The sequence below is a fragment of the Enhydra lutris genome, unplaced genomic scaffold, assembly GCF_002288905.1.
Source record: "Enhydra lutris kenyoni isolate GAN:26980312 unplaced genomic scaffold, ASM228890v2 scaffoldscaffold6, whole genome shotgun sequence".
Lineage (NCBI taxonomy): Eukaryota > Metazoa > Chordata > Mammalia > Carnivora > Mustelidae > Enhydra > Enhydra lutris.
Window position 1 is genome coordinate 33,316,235 of NW_019154090.1, and position 23,437 is coordinate 33,339,671.

Genomic DNA, 23,437 nt, shown 5'->3' on the forward strand with positions numbered 1-23,437 from the left:
ACTTGCGTTTCACGCTCTGTGGTTGTTGGATTGAAATGCTTAATAGTTTTATCTTTGAGTTTGCGTTTTATAAGTAAACGCCAAGGGACGATGAAACATGGGCTAGGAGCTTGAAGCCTAGAATCACACAAAGTCCCATCTCCTGCCATCGGCCCACCTCCCCTAAATGAATCCTTGGCTTGGCTCACCCACCTGCCAGTGACTGCGCGGAGGTCCACGCTTGGCAGGGTCCTGCGCGCAGGCGCAGAAGAGTCAGGGCGTATAACCGGGCTGTGTCAAGCACCTGCTTGCTCTGTGAGTATCCTCATGCCCAAGGAAACGTGACATTAAATAGCAAAGTAAAGATACCAAAGAAAAGCTACCATGGCAGGTTAAGAGAAAAACTGTGGATGGAAGGAAAGGCCTTTTTCCTGCTTTTTGAACAAGCGGCCCACGTTTTCATTTGGCACAATCCTCACAAATCAGAGTAGCTGGCCCTGTGTATGACTGTAAGTGGAAAAAAAGTGAAAGAATAAAGAAGAGCTGGAAGGTGTAAGAGAATTAATGAGCAATAGAGCAGGGACTGGAGTTCAGAGATTAAAATGGATGAATTTCATATTGTTACAAATGGAACAAATACAGTCTTCTCAAAAATGCTTTATTTGTTTCTGATTAAGAAGTAATATATGTATCATAAAATATGGGGATAGATACAGACACAAAAGATGGGGACAGAAATCTACATTTTTGTAGATTGGAAGTAGTGTAAATCATGGTGTTAAAAAGTACCTAGAAAATCACCAATTTCCACCAACTCATCCCAAGTCTATCAAGAGCTGGGTCCTCAGTGTTGGGAATCTGAATCTCCTGTTTCTCTAGGCAGGTCCAATCTTTTGAACCTGAACTTACCATTGAGTAAGTGCTTTAAGATATCTAAACACAATACAGGTTAATAAACAAGTGAGATCATTATCTTTTTACCTCAGGGGTAGCCACCTCTCCTTTTACCAAAGGCTACCTTTTGTTTTTCAGCACTTTAGCCTGCCAGGGGATGACGTTGTCTAAACACATTTCCAATGTTTTCTCTTTTAACAGTTAATATATTTCCAGGATGCAAGTTCATTTCTTTCTAAAAGGTTCCTAGGACACCCATTGAAAAGTCAAAAGCAATGAGCTCAAAGGGATTGCTATTTTGTTGGAGAAGAACGACACCCTTTGTGTTGAAGTGGGGCATTGCAGACTGTGGTCACTTTCCGCACAGTGTCTCTTTGTCAAGTAATACATGCCGAAAAAAAAAATAATAATACAGATGGGAAAATATTGTGCACTGTCAGATCTTGGAAACGGCCGGAGGATTTTTCCTCACCAATGTCTTGTCGATGGCTTTCACATTCTGGCACCCTGAAAAAATAATGCATACATTTAATATGAAATGAATGCAATAATAATCAGGCAAGTAATCGTTTTCCCAAGGAATGTAAAACTTGACAAATGTAAGGTTTATGATTTAAGGTAAGCTTGCCAAATCTTATGTGGCATGAGACCACTTTTATTACCTAAACAGTCCTTAACACAAAATGACTGGCACATATTTTTATTAACACAAAGAGTATATTCTTTCTGCCACATTTAATAGAGAGTCAGCGGCTGAAAGCTCTCTTTTAGGATATGTCTGTAGCAAATTAAAATGCATAGTGAGGATTCACAGAATGGCGTTCTTCTCTCCCTGTGCCTGTGTCCACACAGGCTCGGCGCAGTAGCTGTAGACCATTGATCTCGGGAATTCTATCTACGAGGACCATCTGGGTGAAATGGATCATAAGAAAGGAAACCCTCATTACCTTCAGAAGTGGGTAATTGGCTCAAAGGCATTCTCTGCATTGAGAGGTCCATTCGGAGTTAAATTCAAAGCAGTCACTAGTAATAATGACTCTTATTTCTTACTCATTTCTCCAGCAAATACTATTTGTGTGCAGGGCGCTGCTCTGAACACTGGGAATACTGCATTGAAGACAACAGACGAAGATCCCTGCCTCATGCTTCTTATATTCTCCAGAGGAAAAGAGGATATATAATGCAAGTAACTTGAAAAGTAGATCATATAATAGTCGATGTATAGGCGATGGGTGCTATGGAGAAGAATGACAGTCACAGGGAGAGAAAACTAGAAGCTGAGGGAGTGGGTGGGACATGGACGGCCATTTTAAATAAGGTGGGCAGGATGGCACCCTTTGAGAAAATACGAGTTCAGTGAAGATGTGAAGGATGTCGGCCTTGTAGACATCTGGGGGAAGAGCATCCAGACAGATGGGGTAGCCAGTGGGATAGCCAGAGCAAAAGCTTTCAAGCTGAAACATGGCTGCCATAGTCAGGGAGGAGTGGGAGGGAAATGTGGCCTGGGAAGAATAAGTAGGGATGACAGTAGTAGGAGTTGAGGTCAGAGAGGTGACAGAGGTCAAGCCGCATAAAGGTCTTATAGGCCATGGTGAGGACGTGGGCATTTACAGTGAGTAAACAAACCAAGAGCTATTGGAGGGCTCTTATCAGAATGGTGGCATGATCTGAATTCATGTTTGAAGAGTTCATTCTGACCGCTGTGATCAGAACAGGCTGGGAGGGAGAGGGAGGCAAGGTGGACACACAGACCGGCAATGCCCAATGGGAGAGAGGCTCTGATTGGGAAGAAACACAGAGAAACCATCGCAGCAATGAGTGAGGTCAGGTTCTGATCACATTTTGCAGATAGAGCTCCTGTCAACGTGAGTAGAGCTCCTGTCAATGTGGGGGTGTGAGGGAAATGAGAAGTCAAAAGTGACTCAAGATTTTTGAAACAAGGGTAATAACATGAACCGTCTCCACTGGGGGGTCTGCAGATGGAACAGGCTTTTTTTTTTTTTTTTTTTTTTTTTTTTAAGATTTTCTTCATTTATTTGACAGAGAGACAGCGAGACAGGGAACACAAGCAGGGGGAGTGGGAGAGGGAGAAGCATGCTTCCCACTGAGCAGGGAACCCGAAGTGGGGCTTGATCCCAGGACCATGGGATCATGATCTGAGCCAAAGGCAGTTGCCTAATGACTGAGCCACCCAGGAGCCCTGGAACTGGTTTAATAGGAAAAGGTAGCGGTATCATTTGGACCCTTTCATGGAGGTGTTGACTAGCCAGTTAGATTTTTTGTTCAGGTGAGATGAGGAGGAATAATGGATAGCGTTTGCCCTTCAGGTACTCACATTGGCCCACACAGCCTTGATGAGACAGTCAAAGATAGAGGCAAAGCAACTGTTACTGGCTATGGACTCCCTTTGTCCAGAGAGTGCTCTGTCCTAGAGTTGTAAACACGGAGCAAACTTCCAACTTCATTACAGCCCAAATGATTCTATCCTCTTCCCCCTCATGTTTACTGCTCTCCACCAAGGAGCCCGTAAGAAGAAAAGAAAGTTGGGAAGGAGAACGGCAAGTCTTACCACTCAGAGCCATGGCCAATTGGAATTCGTCCTTTAGTATCTCAAGGACATCTTGAACACCTTTCTCTCCCTAAGCAAATAAAAGATACAGATATTTGGGGTAAGTCGGTTTGACTTGATTCATGTATTTATCTCACTGTTGTTCTATTTTATATGTTTATTTCATTGTCCTCTAATTACCTGGGAAGCCAAGCCCCAGATGATTGGTCTCCCCACAAACACAGCCTTGGCTCCCAGGGCTAGAGCTTTCAGAACATCAGTGCCTTTCCGAACACCCCCATCCAGGAAGACTTCCACCTTCCCTTCCACAGCCTCCACGATTTCCGGCAAAACATCAATCTGCAGAGAGGAGAGGTCAGTCATGTGAGGCTATGCTGGTTGAAGTGTTACCCAGCTCAACCCCCACGGCCATTGACCATCTGACGATGGTTTAGTGTGAAAGAAGCTAGACGGATTTGCAGTCAACAGTACAATTATTCCCTCCTGGAAGAAAAGGGGTGAAAATGTCAGTACCTAAAACACCAACTAAATTTATTTTTTATTTTGAAGTTCAAGACTTTTTTTTTTCCTTTCCTGATGTTCAAATTCAAAGACCATGATTTTTAAAAATACAAACCAAATTTTAATACATGTAATGATATTTTATAACTATGCTTTATAAAATGCATAGCAGAATCTTGCTCATATAAATTATTCTGTACATGATTTACCCTTGCAAATCAATTGTTAAAATTAATACTTAACGGCGAGTGGAAGCAATGGTGTATGAAAATGTGAGCAGGACTAACAATGAAAAACTCTCTGATTTCCCCAACCAACATTTTTTGCATCCAGCCCTACATTAGAGAACTCTCTACGAAAATATTTTTCTTGCTTTAAAAGGACTATGACCACAGGCACCTTCAAGGTTCTCGTCTTGATTGACAATTGATGATGGGCTTGTATCTGCACCAGAGAATACAAGAGACTCGTCGGGGTGGATTTGGTGGATGGCAAATATGGTTCCTGATCCTTCGCACCACTCGGAAACCACCCCTTTTCCCAAGGTAACTTTGCAGTGTTTCCTGCTAAAGGAAACAGAGTGCACTGGCCTGCTCCTTGACATTGGCCTTGGCCTTGCAACTTACTTTGGCCAGTAACATGTGAGCAGAGGTGGCAGAGTGCCATTTCTGGGCATAGACCTTAAACAACCTCATGCACGTTAACTTTCTCTGACACCTGTGCCACTTTCCATGAGAGGAGCACCCCCTGGGCACTGCTTTCCCTTTAGCTGGGGCCCCAGAATAAATACTCCGGAATTCAGGAAGCAGAGCTAGCCCAGCTAAGCCCAGCTGGACACAAAACTTGGAGCACAGCCACCTAACCAGTACCAAGACCAGATCAGCAGACTGCGCCCCACGCACTCCCTGTCCCGGCCAGCTGACACAAAGTTTCATGGGAATAGATGACTGTTGATTTAAATCACTGAGTTTGGAGTCTGTTCTTTCATGGCACCACATGGCAATAGCTAATAGAGTTGGCTAATAGCTAATACAGTTAATAGCTAATAGCTGATACAGTTGTCTCTTTTGTGTAAATCTTCGCCCTTGAGAATGGAAACAATTGACAAGGGGACCTGTAGGTCAAAATCTGTAGAAATTACCTACATTCATTCCCAAATATTTGAGTATAAAATTAAGTCCAATCTCCATTTAAAATGCACGCTGAAGAAGCGACCATGCATTCAAGTGCGATTTTTTTCTAGACATAATTGTGCTGAAACCGCTCAAAGGCTTTCCCGCTTCTCCCCCCAAATTGTAGAGGCTCAACTTAAAGAGAGTTTTATGTAAAAGGCTGAAGACCAAACCCGGCCACAGATTTGGAGGAAGTGAAGGCAACTTTTGGCACGCAGCCCCTAAGTGTTTGGCAGGTAATGTGATTTTCCCCTTTTCCTTTTGGCTTTTCTGCCTTGCCAAACATGCTCTGGATCCATTTACATATGTCCCTTTACCTATACATAGTCCTCCTTTTACAGTCAGGCAAGTTACATCAACATATAAATGCTACAATTTCCAAGAGATGATGCAAGCTATAATTAAGCATATTTCCCAATTGGAAACCAAAACCAAAGAAAAATATTAGCTAGCTCGGGTTCAATACACATTTTCAAAGTCACGCAAATCAAGTCTGTTTACGTTATTTCTAACGCCCAACCTGGCCTAAAAGGAAACTAATAAGGATACTTAAAATGTGAATTCTGGGCTATAAAATGGAACCTAGATAGGTGTTTTGTGTGTCGTGGACAAGGCTGTTCTAACCATTGCTGAGCACTTCTATCCTCCTCCTTTTTCTTTCTGTAGCTGCAGTTTCACCGGCTGTATATTTCAGAGAATAATTCTGACCAGAGAAGATTAAATAAATAAATACAGTAGATGAATCCACTGTTTTACAACTATTACATTTCTTCTTTCCAGCTTGCTAAACATCTGAGAGACCATTCATCTTGACTTTTCTTCGCTTCATGATTCTTTAGACAGTTAATTGTGGGCTCACCTCCCATGGGGTTAATCTACAGGAAAATACATTAAGATCCTGCTATACTAACTAACGCATCCATCCATCCATTCACTGACTTTTTTTTTTTTTAAGATTTTTTTATTTATTTACTTGACAGATAGAGATCACAGGTAGGCAGCGAGACAGGCAGAGAGAGAGGAGGAAGCAGGCTCCCTGCTGAGCAGAGAGCCCAATGTGGGGCTCGATCCCAGGACCCTGGGATCATGACCTGAGCCAAAGGCAGAGGCTTTAACCCACTGAGCCACCCAGGCGCTCCCCCATTCACTGACTTTTGAAGACCCTGTATATTCAAGCCACAATGCCAGATGGTCTAAGAGAGCCAACAAGAATCCCACAGGGTTGTGACTCCCAAGGAGACTTTTCCCCATTCCTGCTCAAGTCACATTCTTCCTGGATGTTCCCTGTCCCATAAAACTACTCACAGGGAGTACCCACCTTTCTATCTTCCCAAAACATCCATCCTATACTCCCAATTTCTCATGTTTTGGGCAAGGAACACTTTAAGGGTCTCAAACCAAAGTGGGGTGCCTGGGTAGCTCAGTCAGTTAAGTGTCTGACTTTTGATTTTGACTCAGGCCCTGATCTCAGGGTAGTGAGATTATACCCTGTGTCTGCTTAAGATTCTCTCTCCCTCTTCCTCTACACCCTCCTGGGCTCTCTCTTCTCTCTATTTCTAAAAAATAAAGGCGGGGGGTGGTTTCAAACCAAACTAATCGAACATAGACAAAAACAGATAAAACCAGAGCTGCTTTAGTTAAAAGCAAAAAGAGCCAGAGTTCAGGATGCTGTCCAGAAATCCTCCCCTGACTCTCTACCCCACCCCACGAATCATCCTTTGCCAGGCACCCTTGGATGGGGTTTCTACTAAGCACACTTAGAAAATTACTGGTTACTATAGGCTTGCCTGATTGTTCACAATTGCAAGAATGGCTGCAATTATTTCCCTCCCCATCTTCATTTCTTTGTAACAGGATATTTCTGCGCTTCCCAGAGAAAAGAGAAATGAGGCTAGAAGAGTCTATTTCCCCATCCTTTGCAACTAAACTACACTTGGGACCTGCTGTCACCAAGAGAACGTAGAGAGAACAGAACAGAAAGAAGCTACAGTGTGCATTTTCTAAGCCTCAATCTCAAGAGGCCTTGAAATTTTTCACTTACCTTCTAGGAAACCTGCCACCTTGTGAGAACCAGCCTACCTAATGTTCCAGATGTGAGACAATGCAGAACTGTCTCTGCTAAAATCACCCCACACCAGCCTGTCCTAGTCACCCCAGCAGCTGACCACATGCATTTGAGTGAGCCCAGCCAAGACCAGAAGAACTTTCTAGCAGGTTTCAGCCCAAATTGCAACTCTCAGAATTGTGACATGAATAAAGAGCTATTGAGTTTTGGCCAGCAAATTTCAGAGTGCTTTGTTACCTGGCAAAAGCTAACTGATACATCAAGTGCTTTTCAAAGGTAGAATTGCATGAATCCATTTTAAAAGGAAAAATAGGGTCACCTGGGTGGCTCAATGGGTTGGGTGTCTGACTCTTGATTTGGGCTCAGGTCATGATCTCCCATCATGAGACTGAGCCCCACATTGGGCTCCACACCGGGCATGAGCCTGCTTAAGTTTCTCTCTCTCCCTTGCCCTTTGTCTCCTGCCCACCCCCAGTTACTCTCACTCTCTCTCTCTCTTAAAAAAAATAATAGGGACATCTGGTTGGCTCAATGGGTTAAGCCTCTGCCTTCGGCTCATGATACCAGCGTCCTGAGATCGAGCCCCACATTGGGCTCTCTGCTCAGCAGGGAGCCTGCTTCCCTTCCTCTCTCTGCCTGCCTCTCTGCCTACTTGTGATCTTTGTCTGTCAAATAAATAAATAAAATCTTTAAATAATAATAATAATAATAAAAATTAAATCTCTTCAGATCTCATAGAACGTGTCCAAAGACTCAATTTTGGAAACCATTGCCTGAACAACCCAAATATTAATTTATGAAAATGTTTATAGTTGAACATTTTCACTAGAAAAAAATGTCATATTTTTAAGTTTAACAAAAGTTAGTTCCAGTTAGAATCAAAACAAAAATGAAAACATTAAAAAAAAAAACCTTCCAGGGCACTTGGTTGGCTCAGTCATCTGCCTTTGGCTCAAGTCATGGTCCTGAGACCAGGACCATGGAGTCGAGCTCCACATGGGGCTCTCCACTCAGTGGGAAGCCTGCTTCTCCCTCTTCCACTCTCCCTGCTTGTGTTCCCTCTCTTGCTGTCCTTCTCTCTGTCAAATAAATAAATAAAATCTTTAAAAAAAAAATTATAGGGTTCAAAGACTCCAGAGACTCTGTCTTTAGACTCCAGTTTGAGACATTCCAGAACTATGGATTTTGAGAATCAATTTGAAAATACTGTCATTTTGTTCTCAAGTTACTTCAAAAGCAAACTTTTTTTTCCCCCCATGTAAGCTCTACACCCAGCATGGGGCTTGAATGCATGACCCCAACTCAAGAATCACATACCCTGCCCACTGAGCCAGCCAGACGACCCTCTTTAAGAGCAATTTTGGCCACATTATGACCTTGAATGTAAGGACATTGACATGAGCTTAATTTGTAACTGTTCGTTCCTCATCTCAAAACCTACACACTGAGAGAAAAGCATCTTCACTGTTAGCCAAATCTAATCTCACATTTCTCTCGCCATTGTGGGCCTCAAATGTCTTCTAAGTATGAGACGAACCCCAAGCAAACATCTCCTCTCTTCACACAGCATGCAAAGGGGAGTGTCATTGTTTTTTTTTTTTTAAAACAGTCTCTGGGACCACAGCTCAAAAAGTCCTTTTAGTTAAGTTTCCATAACCCCTCAGCCAGAGGGAAATAAACCACACCATTTAGATATTTTCCCCTTAAAATCTCGTTAGATTTGATTTCAGTAGATTTAGATTCTATTTTTAAGAAAACAAACTTAATTTGGCCGGCACACTAAGTCTATGTCTTCATATACAGGAAAGGCCCAAATCTGCCAATGACGCTTAAGCTGTGACCAACTTCTCCTCCCTGACCAGAGGAGGTCTTCATTCTCCTTTACCTGCAGGCAACATCTCATATCACTGAAGCAGATGGGTCTCTACAAGGAAAGCTGAATTGGAAAGGACTGGAAACTCCCAGTTTTGTCATTTGATTCTTGACTCTGTGATCCTACAGCATGCAAAGGTGAGGTTCATTCCTGCCATTAGTGTTTTAGGAAGAACCGTGAGTACAAATATGGACAACATCCAATATTTCCCTATAGTCGGTTAGTCTGTCCTAAGGCCCACACACCTGGTCTATGGATTTTTCTAAATCAACCTGCTGGTTCAGTGAAAGAGGAATCCACTACTACTTGACAAAATTATTTGTCCTCCTGTACTTGCAGTTGTTTGAATAAATTCATTGGTCATTCCAATTAAAGCCACCCATATAATAACTATGACTGAGCGACTCTGCTAACATCTGATAACCCTCGTGGAGCTAATTGCTCCTTCACAGTTTTAACTCAGTCCCACAACTCTTCAAGACAGTTTGGTTTACTTTTAAATCTGTCCACAAAAGATTTCTTTTTTAATAGTGACTTTTATAAAGTTTACAAATAAATGTATTGGACGATTTAATGATCTACTTCAGGTAGATATATGTCACTAAATTTAAAATCCAAGATCTCATCTATTTGCACACATTTTACCTTGAGTGTTCTCATACCCAAAATACACAGAAAAGAGTCAGACATGGAGAAACTGCGATGGAAGCGAGAATTCCAAAGGGAAATCTCAGCATTTGCTGAAACTCACAGTGGCCGGCACCCCATCAAGTTGTCGAGCCCCATGATTCGACACCAAGATCCCATTCAAGCCATGTTTAACTGCCTCCCGGGCATCATCATCTGGAAAGAGCAAAACAGCCATTGTATGAAAAAGGCAACTTAATAGAAGGCTTGGGTTTAGAAGGTGAAAGGTCCCAGTCAAAGGGAGCCTGAGTTCATACATCTATACCTTGCTCAGAACCTTTAGCATAGAAATATATCAGTGCTCAGGTCAAGAAGAGTAGTGACAGTTTCCTTGGCCAAACTGTTAGCACTTATAATGATCATGAGATAAAATTAATGAGATAAAATCATGAGATAAAATCTCATGAGAATCATGAGATAAAATTTTCAATAGACAGCCAATTGACATGCAGTTAAAATTAATTTATTCTCACAAGAAAGTACTCCTGCTAAGTAATTTTATTATTTTTAATAAGATCATACCATTTAGCATTTAGCAAAATTATTCCTCTGCAATTTGGATAGCATTAAAGAATACATAAGTGGCAAGCACCTGAAATGTAACATGGAGGTAACAAGTCTTTTCCAAAAACATTCTTTAATACAAAGTGATATCTTCATTAATTATCTTATCTTATCTTGTCTTATCTTATTCTATAATTAAATGTGTTTTGCCCAATGAAGTATATAAAAATGTACAAAAATATACAAAAAATAAAATTATATGCTATCTCTCTAATCATGCTTCAAAATATACCAACTTCTGAAAATACAGTTTTAAAATAGATTAGGGGCTCCTGGGTGGCTCAGGTAGTTAAGTGTCTGCCTTCAACTCGGGTCAGGATTTTAGGGTCTTGGGATCAAGTCCTACATCGGGCTTCCTGCTCATCAGAGTCTGCTTCTCCCTCTTCCTCTGTCTCTCTCCCTCCCATTCTTTCAAATAAATAATATCTTTTAAAAAGTAAATAAAAAAAATAAAACAGATTAACATTCTCTCAAGTCAATTTCCAACTCATTTTTTATATTGTATATTTTAAACTCTAAGTTCAGCATGCTCCCAATAGCAAACTGTTTAGTCGCTAACCAAATCAGAAAAGTAACAATGGTTCTCAAATTTAACACTCAAAAATATTTGGTCTAAGGTTGAGGTGAAAATCAGATTTGGGAGATGTAACTGGATGGATGAACATTGTATACGTTCATAAATTAAGCAGTGGAAATCAAGGGCAGATCTAAGAATAATAAAAAAAGACTCATAAAAGGATCTGTAATTCTGAGTATTTTAAAATTTTATACTAAAACACCTTTTTTTCCAAGTGGTTTTTTATGGAATGCTAGTTTTTGAATATTCCCATTTAAAATATGATGCTATTGGGGCACCCGGGGGGCTCAGCGGGTTGGGCCTCTGCCTTCAGCTCAGGTCATAATCTCGGGGTCTTGGGATCGAGCCTGGCATCGGGCTTTCTGCTCAGCAGGGAGCCTGCTTCCCCCCACCTCTGCCTGCCTCTCTGCCTACTTGTGACCTCTGTCAAATAAATAAATAAATTCTTTAAAAAAAAAAACTAAAATAAAATAAAATATGATGCTATTATTATTTTTCTTCTAAAATTACAGTAGATGAAAATGTTAAACTCATGTTTTAGGGACTGAATGTCTGTGACTCCCAAAGTTCGTATGTTAGAACCCTAACCTTCAATGTGATAGTATCTGGAGATGGTGCCTTTGAAAATTCATTAGGATTTGATGACGTCATTAGAGTTGGGCTTTCATGAGGGCACTGGTGCCCTTATCAGAGAACACTGGGGAGCTTGCTGGCCACTTCCCTCCAGTCATGTAAGTCATGTAAGCACACTGGTCATGTAAGCACACAGGGAAAAGGCGGCCTCCACAGCCTAAGGGAAGAGCTTACACCAGAAACTGACCAGGCTGAAATCCTTATCTCAGACTTCCAGCCTCCAGAACTATGAGAAAATAAATGTCTGCTCTGTGAGCCACATGGTCTATGGCATTTTGTTATGGCAGCTAGGGCTGACCTAGACATCACATGATTGTCTTCTTGTTCTTGTTAGAGTTCACATTTAAGGAATGTTCTGATGAGACATAAGATACAATGAAATAGTATGAAAGGTGCTCTGCTACATGACTTGCCAGTGTTTCCCAACTAATTACTTTGTTATCTGCTCACTCTAAGCCTGTGTTGTGTTATACATTTTGTTATATTCTCAATATATGATTGATATTCTATATTTATTTCATATTAAATATAAAATCTAATGTTTCCATGACATTGTTTTGGCTATCTGTTTTAATCCAAGCATGCAATGCAGATTGTGAGATGTCTCAGGAAACTTCTGAGTCACCCAGAAGGAAAAGGCCCTCACACCGAGGTTGAGAGATGTTTTTTTTTTTCCAATCCCATTGATTGATTCATACTTTAAATTTTAATTTTGTTTCATATTTGGACCATACATGCTTTATTTCACAGCTTTATTTTCCTGAATTTCCAATTGCATTTTTCTCCTTTTTCTCCAGTTACCATGAGCCTTAAGACTATCCTCAAAATTCTGCAGGGCCTGGGTGGCACAGTCTTTTGAGCAACTAACTCTTGGTTTTGGCTTGGGTTATGATTCTGATGTTTGAGATCTGTGTAAGGCTTCACACTCAGCAGAAGAATCTATTTGGACTCTTTCTCCCTCACTCTACCCCTCCCCCTACACTTGCATATGCACTCTCTCTCTCTCTCTCTCTCAAATAAATAAATAAATAATTTTTTTTTTTTAAAGAGTATCCTCTAATTCTTCAAACTTTCCATTTATTCTATCTAACCTATTTAAATCATCTTCTTTTCCCTCTGGAGACTTCCCTCCTGAACCCTTTACCTACTTACTCTATCCTGCTCTCTAATCTCAAGGTTGACTGCTGACCTTCATTCTAAGGATTGCTCCTATTCTCTGTGCCTTGAATCTCTTGAAGTCTAATTTATGACTACATTTGGTTTAAGTTCTCATTTGTGTATAGTACATTAATTCATTTGTAAGCTCCTAAAAAGGGATCCATGAGAGCTAAACTTATGAGCACCCAAATAACTTCTTTTGTCTTTGGTGATTGGATTACGTATAATATTCTAGGTTGAAAATCCTTTTCCTTAGAGACATTGCTCCACCATCTTATAGTTCTCATTGTTGCTGACAAGAAGACTGATGCCAGTTTGACTCCATTCTTTGTACGTAACCTGCTTTGTTTTCCGTCTTGATACCCATTGTCCCCCCTGAAATTTCACAAAGGATGTAATAAATTATGATTTGTTTTCTGAGTCTAATGGCTTAAGTTTCCAGCATTCAAACACTGTCTGACAATTTCTTCCCTGCCTCTTTCCTTTATTTTTTCTATTTGAAGTCCCTATCTTCAATATTTAAAATATTGGACATTTTCAAGGGTCTTCAAGACTCTGTTTCATTTAATCATGTTTTCCATTTGCCTGTTGTTCTTATATATTGTAAGAAATTTCATTGACTCTCTTATTAAATCAGTAACTTCATGTTTAATTCCAGAAATCATGTTTTGAGTCTTTGAGAACTGGTTTTTTCATACTCTGATTTTCTTTTCATGGAAGACTCTTCTTACTTAGGTATACTTTCAGCTTCTCTGAGTCTATCATTTGGAATTTTTTAAAGTTATTTCTTTTTGTTTTGTTTTATCTCTTTCCTCTGGGATCAGCTTCTCTGTAGATTAATCTTGGTCTTTTTTGTTTTAGTGTTTCAGATATGCCTTATGATGTTACATTTTCCACTTATGTTTGAGGAAGAAAGATTTGGGTCACCGCTTTGGCACTCTGGACTGTTTTGTAAATCACTTTCATTCTTTCCAAGTCTTTGCCTGGAGTAGAAACTCTTGGAGCTCCATGTGAGACAACACAAGGAATGTTAACTAAGGGGCTACTTGACTATGAGCTCCTCATGTGTCAGAATTGAGAATAGCATCATTACATATTTTAAATGTTATCCATCCCTAGGTTGTCCCAGCCAACCATTCATTTCTTTAGAAAGATGGAGCTACTATGCCACATTGCCCATTGGTGCGCAGGGGATGAGGAAAGACAAGATGGTTGGCTATTGTGAGAGTTTACAAACAGAGCTCCCATGAATCCCATGGCTTTCTTCTCCACTTCTCATCCACCATCTCTGTCACACCTGCAGAGTAGATGCCCAGTGCCTCCCCACCATTCATTACAGAATCTCCCCCAGCTCCTCCAGGGCACTCTCTGAGTGTATCTGGAGGGACAGTTTTCTTTGCACTTTCCTCCTATCAGCACATTCCCTTACATTTTGTTTCTCTCATAAATTTTGTGAAGTTTCTCTGCTGTGTGTGCCCATTTTCCATTGCTTTGCTGTTATAAGACTTATGTATTTTTTTTAATTTTTAATTTTTTTATTTTTTTTTAATATATTTATTTATTTATTTATTTATTTGACAGAGATCACAAGTAGGCAGAGAGACAGGCAGAGGGAGAGGGGGAAGCAGGCTCCCCGCTGAGCAGAGAGCCCGATGCGGGGCTCGACCCCAGGACCCTGAGATCATGACCTGAGCCGAAGGCAGAGGCTTTAATCCACTGAGCCACCCAGGCGCCCCAAGACTTATGTATTTTTGTATTCCATACTTTAATTTCAGGGGCATCGTGGCTTTGATGAGAGGGTATGTATATATATATATATTCAGTCCATCAACTGGAACAAGAAGCCCAATATATTATCATTTAAAACGTGTTTGGGAAAATGGTTCTCTAAAAACATTTGCCTTAATACAATGCAAAATGCATTTGGAATTGGGGAGGTTTGCTCTGGTTGTCTCACTGTGTGCGTGATACCAAACATCACGTCAAAAATTAAAAAAAAATCAAAATATATGTACTTACAACCAATGTTTTCAGAAATTGAAAATTATCAGTAAACTGATCCTATATAGTATGAAAAAAGTTATTAGCTGCTTAAGCTTAGTAAATCAGACCACCTGGATTTGAATTTTGTATCTGAGACTTGCTTACTATGTAAGTGGCAAGTTTCTTAATTTCTTTGTGCATTGGTGTCCTAAACCATAAAAAGGGATATTAATTCACAGAAGATTGGCTTGTGGATTAAATTAGTTGACTGAGTGTTTAGAAAGAGCCTGACACATGTTGAACACTCAGATAAATATTAACTGTTACTATTAATTTCATCTGATGGTACAGGAAGTATGAACTCAGAAGATGAGTAAGTGAAGGAAATTCATTTGCTGGATGCTTTTGGCAAGTTTGTTTGAGTTTTGTCTATAACAATAAATTGTCATCTTAGTCAGGATTATGATTATAAAAAGCCTTTCATTTGAAGTCAGCACTACTTAAGCAACAGTTTGTTATCTCCTATCATTCTGAATGGTTTTCCAGGTTCTTTTAGGCAGTGCTGGAAATGTAGGGGGAAATGACAGAATGGTTTGCTCAGACGATAAGATCATGAGTATCCAGAGAAGCAAAATGAGAATAATTTATGACCAGATATGAACCCCTTTCATTAGCTGCCTACGAAACCTTGTCCAAAGTTTTACGTTTTATTTTAACCCAGAGAGAAAAACAACCTAGCCTTAACAAGAAGCTGAAAATGTTTGGACTTAGCAAAAAGTTCATGAATCTTTGATATTTTTCATTAATCCTTAAAGTTTACTCCTATGACATTCCACATAAATTAATTTGCCAGTTAATACATTAGTTGACTGACAATTACAATAGTCAGTAGGGGATAGCACTGTTTGCTATCTTATTGATGTATTATTTCTATTTTTAATTGAAAATACCAAAGTGAAATGTAAGTATTCAAGATTTACCCTCAAGCCCTTGGAGCTTTTGACTCCGGACTCTGCTATCTCACAGGAATTTAGTAACTAAATCCTAGCTGCATGGCAGTTTTGAGCATAATCTGGAAACACTGAGTGAATATCTTTGAGAGTGTCGTGAAAAAAAATATATACAGGAAAAGAGTTAGTTATAGCTTTTGAGAAACAAAAAACTACTATGGAAATACTACAGAATAGTGTTAAAAGTATTTTTTAAATTTTAAAACAACTCTGAAAAGCATTATGCCTTTGTTCATAAAGCAATTTGTTTATTAGCATGAGTTTTAGCAAAGAACAAATCCTATCTCAAATATTCATTTGGAGTTTGTGTTGAAGTTTTCCAAGGGCAGGGTTTAACCACAGCAAGAGATGAGTATACCTTGGACTTAATTTGCATTCGTTAAAATGCAATTATTAAAATGTTGGTAAGGGGGGGATGTTTCATTGAGCTCCTTCCAGCTACCCATGATTTCATGTTCCTGCAAACATAATCTATACCTTTCTGATCAGGAACATGAAAGAGGATTGACGACTCTCCATCCACCCATGTGACTTCTGGATGAAGATCTGTGAAAGAGTGAGAACCAGATTTCCCAGAACTGGCCCTGCCTCCACCCACCCCCCTTCAAGATTGAGTTTATGCGTTACTTGATGTAGTTGTTGTCATGGAGATGATTCTTGTTTGTTAAATAAATGAAATAAATAGTTACAGAAAAACTAGATAATATAAACTGTATGTGTATAAATAAGTTATTTCCTTTCAAATGCCCAGTGCCCTATCTCTCTTTCTCTAGCTTTTGAGCTCTCTCTGATTGTATAGACGCATAGTTTTCACTGAGGATTCTACTCAGTTAACATTTGGGCCATCTATTCTGTGTAAAATATTATGAAACATGTAGAAAGAAGTCATATGATCCATATGCGTGAGAACAAAAAGAGGTGATGGTGGAGGTGGTGATCTTAGCTGAGATGACCCCAGAAGGAAGTTCTAGAACCCAGAGTATTTTACAACATAACACATGTTGGTGAAGTCTAATTGAATAGATTTTCATCATATCCTAGAGAACAGAGTTCTAGAAAATGGTATATACTGGGAATCCTAAATGGAGAAATTGGGTAAAAAAGTAAATTACCTCATTCTTTTATATGTTCCTTATTTAACTTAGACAAATATGAACCAAGACCAAAACTTCATTCTTCTTTGGTGTTTTAAGCCATTTGCTCCGGGCCACCTCTATGATGAGAGTGAATTCAATACTTGAAATGGCATTAATTTTCTAATTTGATCATATCTTCTCATTTTCTTGATGTCAGCCACAGTCATCGCTTGCCTGGGCAGCAACCATTTCTTAAATGTCCCCCTGACCACAACGTTGCCAACTCCATCCATTAGGCTCATTATACAATGCTTGATTTTTCTAAAATGTTATTCTGATTAGGTTGATTCCATGATCAAGAGCCTCAGTGGTTCTCAAACCTCTTGTAGTCTACATGTTTCATAAATTTTTACTCAGAACTCCTTTATTTTGCCATTATTTCCCTCCGAGTCTTTCGACAACAAAGCAAAACTCGAGTGTTATCTTTCATTCTGAAATAAAGCCTTCCCTAACCCATTAAGTGTCCATACCTTATTTTAAACCCCACCCTCAAGTTGCATATCTGTATGTAGCATCTGTAACATCTTATTGCCCCCAAATTCTTGTTTATATGTCTGTCTCCTACAAGAATGGGCTCTCCTTTTGGCCGAGGACCTCAAATTACTATCTTATTTTTAACTTTAGTACACCCTAAACATGATAAATATTTACAAAATGAATGCCTGAGTGAGTGAATAACTGAATGGATGATTGAATGAATGAATGAATGAATGGGGAAGAACCTTCATGTTAGTTTTCTTTAATATCTACAGTTGAAGGTAGCCACGGGAAGTAGCACTAACAATCACGGATGACAATATGGATACTAGTCAGGCAAGTGAAACTGTTGTTTAAAGGTGTCTCTAACACCAAGATCCACTTTTTGAAGTATAATTCACAGAAATTTTGAACTAGAACAATGAACAACAGGGAAGAATGTAACAATATTTTTTAACGGCAAAGATTAAGACAGCTCTGGATTTAAACATATCTCCACTACTTAAAAGCTTTGCTGGTCCCATTCTTTTACTTCTATTAACTTCATTTCTGCATACTTTAAGATTAAATAGATAAAACCTGTAGCATGCCTACAGCTTTATAAATAGGAGCCATGTGACTCACATATTCAAATAAAACTGATGAAATGTTTTGATTAAAAGTTGTTGACCCTGAGATAAGTTAACAGAATCTCTCATCTCAGAGCCACTTCCTTAAACAGTCACATTTAAAATAATAAGTTTTTGGAAGTTTTCTATATATCAACTAAAAAATGTTTTCAAAGGCAAGAAAACATTTTTTGTGGGTAAATACATTTATACTCCAAACTATTGAAGTCATTGGTACTTCCCCGTGGGATTTGAATACATATGGATACTGCGGAAGCAGTCAAGTTTCTTAATAGCCATGACTTGATATTTGAGGATTTTAATGTCATAATCAACCATTCTTTATAGAGAGGTGATATGAGATTTCCCACCCTCAAAAATCAGTCCTAGGGGCACCTGGATGGCTCAGTGGGTTAAGCCTCTGCCTTCAGCTCAGGTCATGATCTCAGGGTCCTGGGATCCAGCCCAGCAAAGGGCTCTCTGTTCAGCAGGGAGCCTGTTTCCCCATCTCTCTCTGCCTGCCTCTCTGCCTACTTGTGATCTCTCTCCCTCTCTCTCTCTCTGTGTCAAATAAATAAATAAAATCTTAAAAAAAAAAAAAAAAAGCAGTCCTAGTCATTGGTACCTGCAGGGGACAGGAGAAAAATAGAAAAGGCTCTTAAAACAGGTCTGGTTGTCATAATATCATCCTTGGATTTCTTCTTGATCTGAGAGCAGCTCGTGGAAGCTTTCAGACAAAGCAAAGAACTCAAAATACTTTGTCCATATCTTGCCAAGCTCTGTGATTTTGTGATGGCTCCAAGATAAGGCAGCTGCATCCCATGTTACCATGAAGGTAACTTCTTACTTCATGAAAGCCCAGCTCTTCGGTATTACCTAAGAATGAAGAACTATTTACTCACTAACATCAATAGGGAGAGTTGAGAGGTGGAATGTATCCTTAGATTTCCATGTTAATTGTTCCTGATTATTTTCTCTTAAACATGTCACGATCATGGAGCTACAAAGAATCATAAGATCAGTATGAGAAATACACAAACCTCTCAAAATGCCTTTTGCAACAATTGGGAGAGATGTCAGCCCCCTCAGCCATTTAATATCCTCCCAGCTGATAGATGGGTCTATTGATTTAGTGACATATGTAGCGAGTCCACTGTTGTCTCCAAAATTTTCCTTCGGAGAAAATGCTAAATCATTGGTTTCAAAATTTTTCATTCTGAAATAAAGAGATACATAAAATGAGAAAATTCTCAAAGTTAGAGATAATTTTACAATGACTCATTCAAAGAAAAATGAAACATTACCTTTTTCAAATCAAATAGAAGTTCCTCAACCATCTATAGATTGGTTGCATTCTTATTTCCCATGTTCTCATGTAAGATTCCAGGCTAATTGTGACAATCAAGTGGACTTAGTTGGTCACTTAAAGTTTATTGTATGTCTTAAGCTATGTTTATATAGAATAAATCAGTTTCAGGGAAAAACATATGGGCAAATTCCAACATCTCTACCTTTTTAAGCCAATCTATGAATATAGACAATAGATTTGATGCTATTTCAAGCCAGGAATGCATATTCATTATAACAACAGATATTTGCACGGTACATTACAATTTACAAAGGACTTTCATAAACCAATATTATCACAATTTTTAAGAAATCTTTCAGAAAATAAAATTGATACTTTATGATTCCCATTTTATATAGAAAATAAAAACAGAAGTTGCAGAGCAAGGTGTCCCTACATAAGAAACCAGCATTTGAGCTCCAACCTGCATCTCTGGACTCTTAATTCCATTCACTCTGCTCTGATCTTATCTGCACCTTGGTGATTGCTTTTGGCTTCAGGAAACTTTCCAATGTCCTTACACAAAATTCTAGAGGAGATTGGACCTGCGGTGACATCAGTTAATATCTTCAGTCTGCTGTGACTATAGACTCTTTCTCCTGCCCTCCTGTTATGGTGGTGGTCGGCACAGGGAGAGGTGGGAAGTGTTTCCCAGGGATGAGTTTTCAGCTGTTGCTTTTCCCTCCTCCATTTAGGTTGTTTTCTCTGAGGCTGTCTGCCTGCTGACTCAAACTTCCCAATCTTTCAGACAATCCTGACCAGGGCTTGAGCTATCCAATTACTAAGATCTTCATCTCTGCCTATGATATGACTGTTAATTTATGTACCAACTTGATTGGGCTAAAGGATGCCTAGATAGCCAGTAAAACATTATTTCTGGGTGTGTCTGTGAGGATATTTCTGGATGAGATTAAATTGATAGACTGAGTACAGATGATAGTCCTCATTTTTGTGGGTGGGCTTCATCCAATCTATTCAGATCCTGAATACAAGAAGAAAAAGTGGAGGAAGGACAAATTTGTTCACTGTACTTAAGCTGGAGCATCCATCATCTCCTGACCTTGGACATTGAACCTACTGGTTGTTAAGCCTTCAGATTTAGACCAGAACTTACACTATCATCCTCTGGTTCTTGCCTTCAGACTCAGACTAGGACTTAAACCATTGGTTCCCATGGTTCTCAGACCTTAGGGTTTAGACTAGAACTACACCACTATTTTCCTGGGACTCTAGCTTATAGACAGCAGATTTTGGGACTTCTCAGACTCCATAATAGCATGAGCCAATCTCTCAAAATATGTGTGTGTTTGTGTGTACCCTACTGTTTCTCTGGAGAATCTATAACATGTGACTTTCTCCTGCTCCTGGAGCCTGAGTAACCCTCCGCACAACAGACTTAAAGTCTCAAGGATGTTGGCATATAAATACCCCAGCTCCCTCATCCCAAAGAGGGCTAACTCTGAGACAGGCTGTACATCATCCCCAGGATTTCCCATCAGGATTAAGGTTCAGTTGCCTGCAACTGGAGCTGTCTTGGTAACATGCTTATTGTTTGCTGCCTTTCTTCTTTGCGCCATTTTCCCACTTCTCTGCCAGTATTCCCTTCATCTTCCAAAGGAACTACTTGCATTTAAATCAATGGTACATAATTTCCACCTAGGGGAACCCAAACTGAGACACAGCCACACTGAGTTGCTGCCTTTCCCTCTGTCTAATTTTGTTGACCCAACTTAGACCACAATTTCTAAGACTCTACTACTGGCTCACTTTACATCTGAAATCTTTTCTCTTGGCTTAATATCCTGATATCCTGACTAGATTTTGGCAGTTCCTTGAACTAGGGACAAAGTTTTTTTTCTGCTTGCACCTCAGGTCTCTAACTGAATGGATGACCATCTAGATACATAATGGCATCAGTCTTGTGACTTAGCTGCTTAGAGACCCAAATCCAATTGCAAACTTCATTTTTCTGAAAGGCTGTCTTTGAATGATGACAGTGACCTGGATTCACCTTTCTTCTCTGCACATTATAAATTACCCTGCTAGCCAATCCCCAATTTGGGTAAAAGTACAGCTGTATATTAATCTCTGGCTTAGTCATAGCTCTTTCTTTGCTTCTACTTTGAACATATAAGGGATTTTGGAGCAATGACCATAACAATTTTTATATAAACCTAGAAGTACATAAGCACACTATTTTTAATTTTTTAAAGACTTATTTTAATACAAACTAGGTGTAATGTTTTTAGCATACTTTCAGTTGGAATACCTGGTTGTGCACCTCAAGTGGCATATATTACCATAAGGGCATGAAAATTCACTTCCCACCAAATTCTACTCAAGCCATTGGCAAAGTTTTCTCATTAAGGATTGAACAGTTTGTCCTGTAGTTTCATTGACTCGTGTGGCCATTAAAAATAATTCTAAGAAAATTCTAACTTCATGAAAGTCATACTGGTCCCCACCCACTTATGGAGCTTTGGTTTGGATTTTAGCTGAAATATTCGGGCATTTCTTTTTATCAAACCATTTAGGGATGTACATTTTATCACAGCCTTTGGTATTCTGTGGTTGTCTTAATTTGAATTACGGTACGCTTTCAGTCAATAAACATATTCTTATTATGAAGACCTATTCTATTTCCTAGAAATGGTATTAAGTGATATTAAATTCCAAACTTTTAAATAATATTGTGAATAAGAAAAAGGTTCGGTCTGTCTATCCCATAGCAAGACTGGTGGCAGGGGGAAGAAAAACATCTGTATGTGTATATACTCTGCATGGCACCCCACCCCCATCCCAAACAAGCTACAGTGTTTCAGCAGGGGCGGGGTGGAGGGGCGAAATGGATAGGAAAAAACAGAAACATGGATAAAATTATATAAATAACTGTTGTTATTCTTGGATGGTGAAATGCAGATCAACACTTGAATGAATGTTGCCTTACAGAAATTTCAGTGCACAATGAAGCCTTGTTGTTACTCTAAAACGTCGTTCAAAGCCAGAAACCAAGAGAAAGTTTTCAGATATCTTGACAGAGACCCATGATGGAGTGTTTTACCAGGGCTTCTGAAGGAAACCTCCATGAATACTATTTCTATGCGAATTATGACACCTACACAAGAAACACGTAAAGTAGCTGTTGATAACTAAAGTATTCCATTTCTTGAGGAAGGAAAAGAGCAACATCAAAATAATAACACAATGACTTGGGACTTAATGCTCCAAATCCTGAGCTGTTTAATGACCCAAAGGCAAGGAAAAGAACTGGCTTTGTAAGGGACTCATTGTGCCCTGAATGGCTCCCAAATATACTTTTTAATCTATATAGAAATTATTTTAACTTTTAGTCAAGTTAGCCTCATAAGAATAACAAAAACTACTAAAGAAAGTGAAACATCATCGAATAACAAATAGTAACTCTAATGATAATATTATCGACAAATATATATTATTTGCTCTAAGTATGGATGAGAAGACATTAAAGACAAAGCTATGTGTCTTTATGTGAAACAAAATATAAAACATTAACCAGTAGAGCCCATGACATCAACACAATATGAGAGAGAGATTCATAATACGTATAGAAATTGGTGCATGGGCCACTAGTCTTTAATGCTGATTAGAAAACACTTATATTGAGCACATAGCCCTGCTAATTTCTTCCTCAATGTGCTGGACTGTTAGAAGAAATGGTCAGGGCATAGATTTTAAGTTTGAGCTCAAAATCTTGTTTAATGTTTTAGCAGTCATGTTTTATTGGGTAAATTTCACATGATCTGGTACATTTTTATCGATTGATTCCACATCAGTTCTTGAGCACCTACTATATGCCAGTGTTTTGGATTGTTAGGATATACCGGTAGGCAAAACAATAAAAAAATAATCTGGCCCCCTAGGGTTGACATTCTAGCGGGGCGAGACAGAAAATAAACAATAAATATAAATAACTTATGGAACATGTTAGAACGTAAGGGTTATATAAAAAAAAAAAAAAGTAGAGCAGAACAGGAGGATGTGAGCTGGTAGAGGCTGAACTTGAAAGTTTAAATATCATAATCAGACCAGCTCTCATTGAGAAGCTACCTTGCAGAGAAAATTAGTGGAACATTGTGACTTTATTTGTTTCCTGTTCCCACTATTACAAATGACCACAACCTTTAAAATGACACAGATGAGGGCTTTAAAATGACACAGATTTAT

General features: G+C 39.2%; 1 protein-coding gene across 1 annotated transcript in view; it reads right to left on the reverse strand.

Moving 5' to 3' along the window:
• Positions 1 to 627: 627 nt before the first annotated feature.
• LOC111141817 (hydroxyacid oxidase 1) overlaps positions 628 to 23,437 on the reverse strand; it is a 50,349-nt gene continuing 27,539 nt past the window's right edge. The window contains exons 4-8 of the mRNA XM_022494646.1: positions 18,927 to 19,102; positions 9,805 to 9,896; positions 3,623 to 3,781; positions 3,443 to 3,512; positions 628 to 1,380 (exon numbers count right to left, since the gene is read on the reverse strand). Of these exons, the coding sequence (XP_022350354.1) occupies positions 1,310 to 1,380; positions 3,443 to 3,512; positions 3,623 to 3,781; positions 9,805 to 9,896; positions 18,927 to 19,102 (568 nt within the window). The 3' untranslated portion in view covers positions 628 to 1,309. The remainder of the gene's footprint in view (positions 1,381 to 3,442; positions 3,513 to 3,622; positions 3,782 to 9,804; positions 9,897 to 18,926; positions 19,103 to 23,437) is intronic.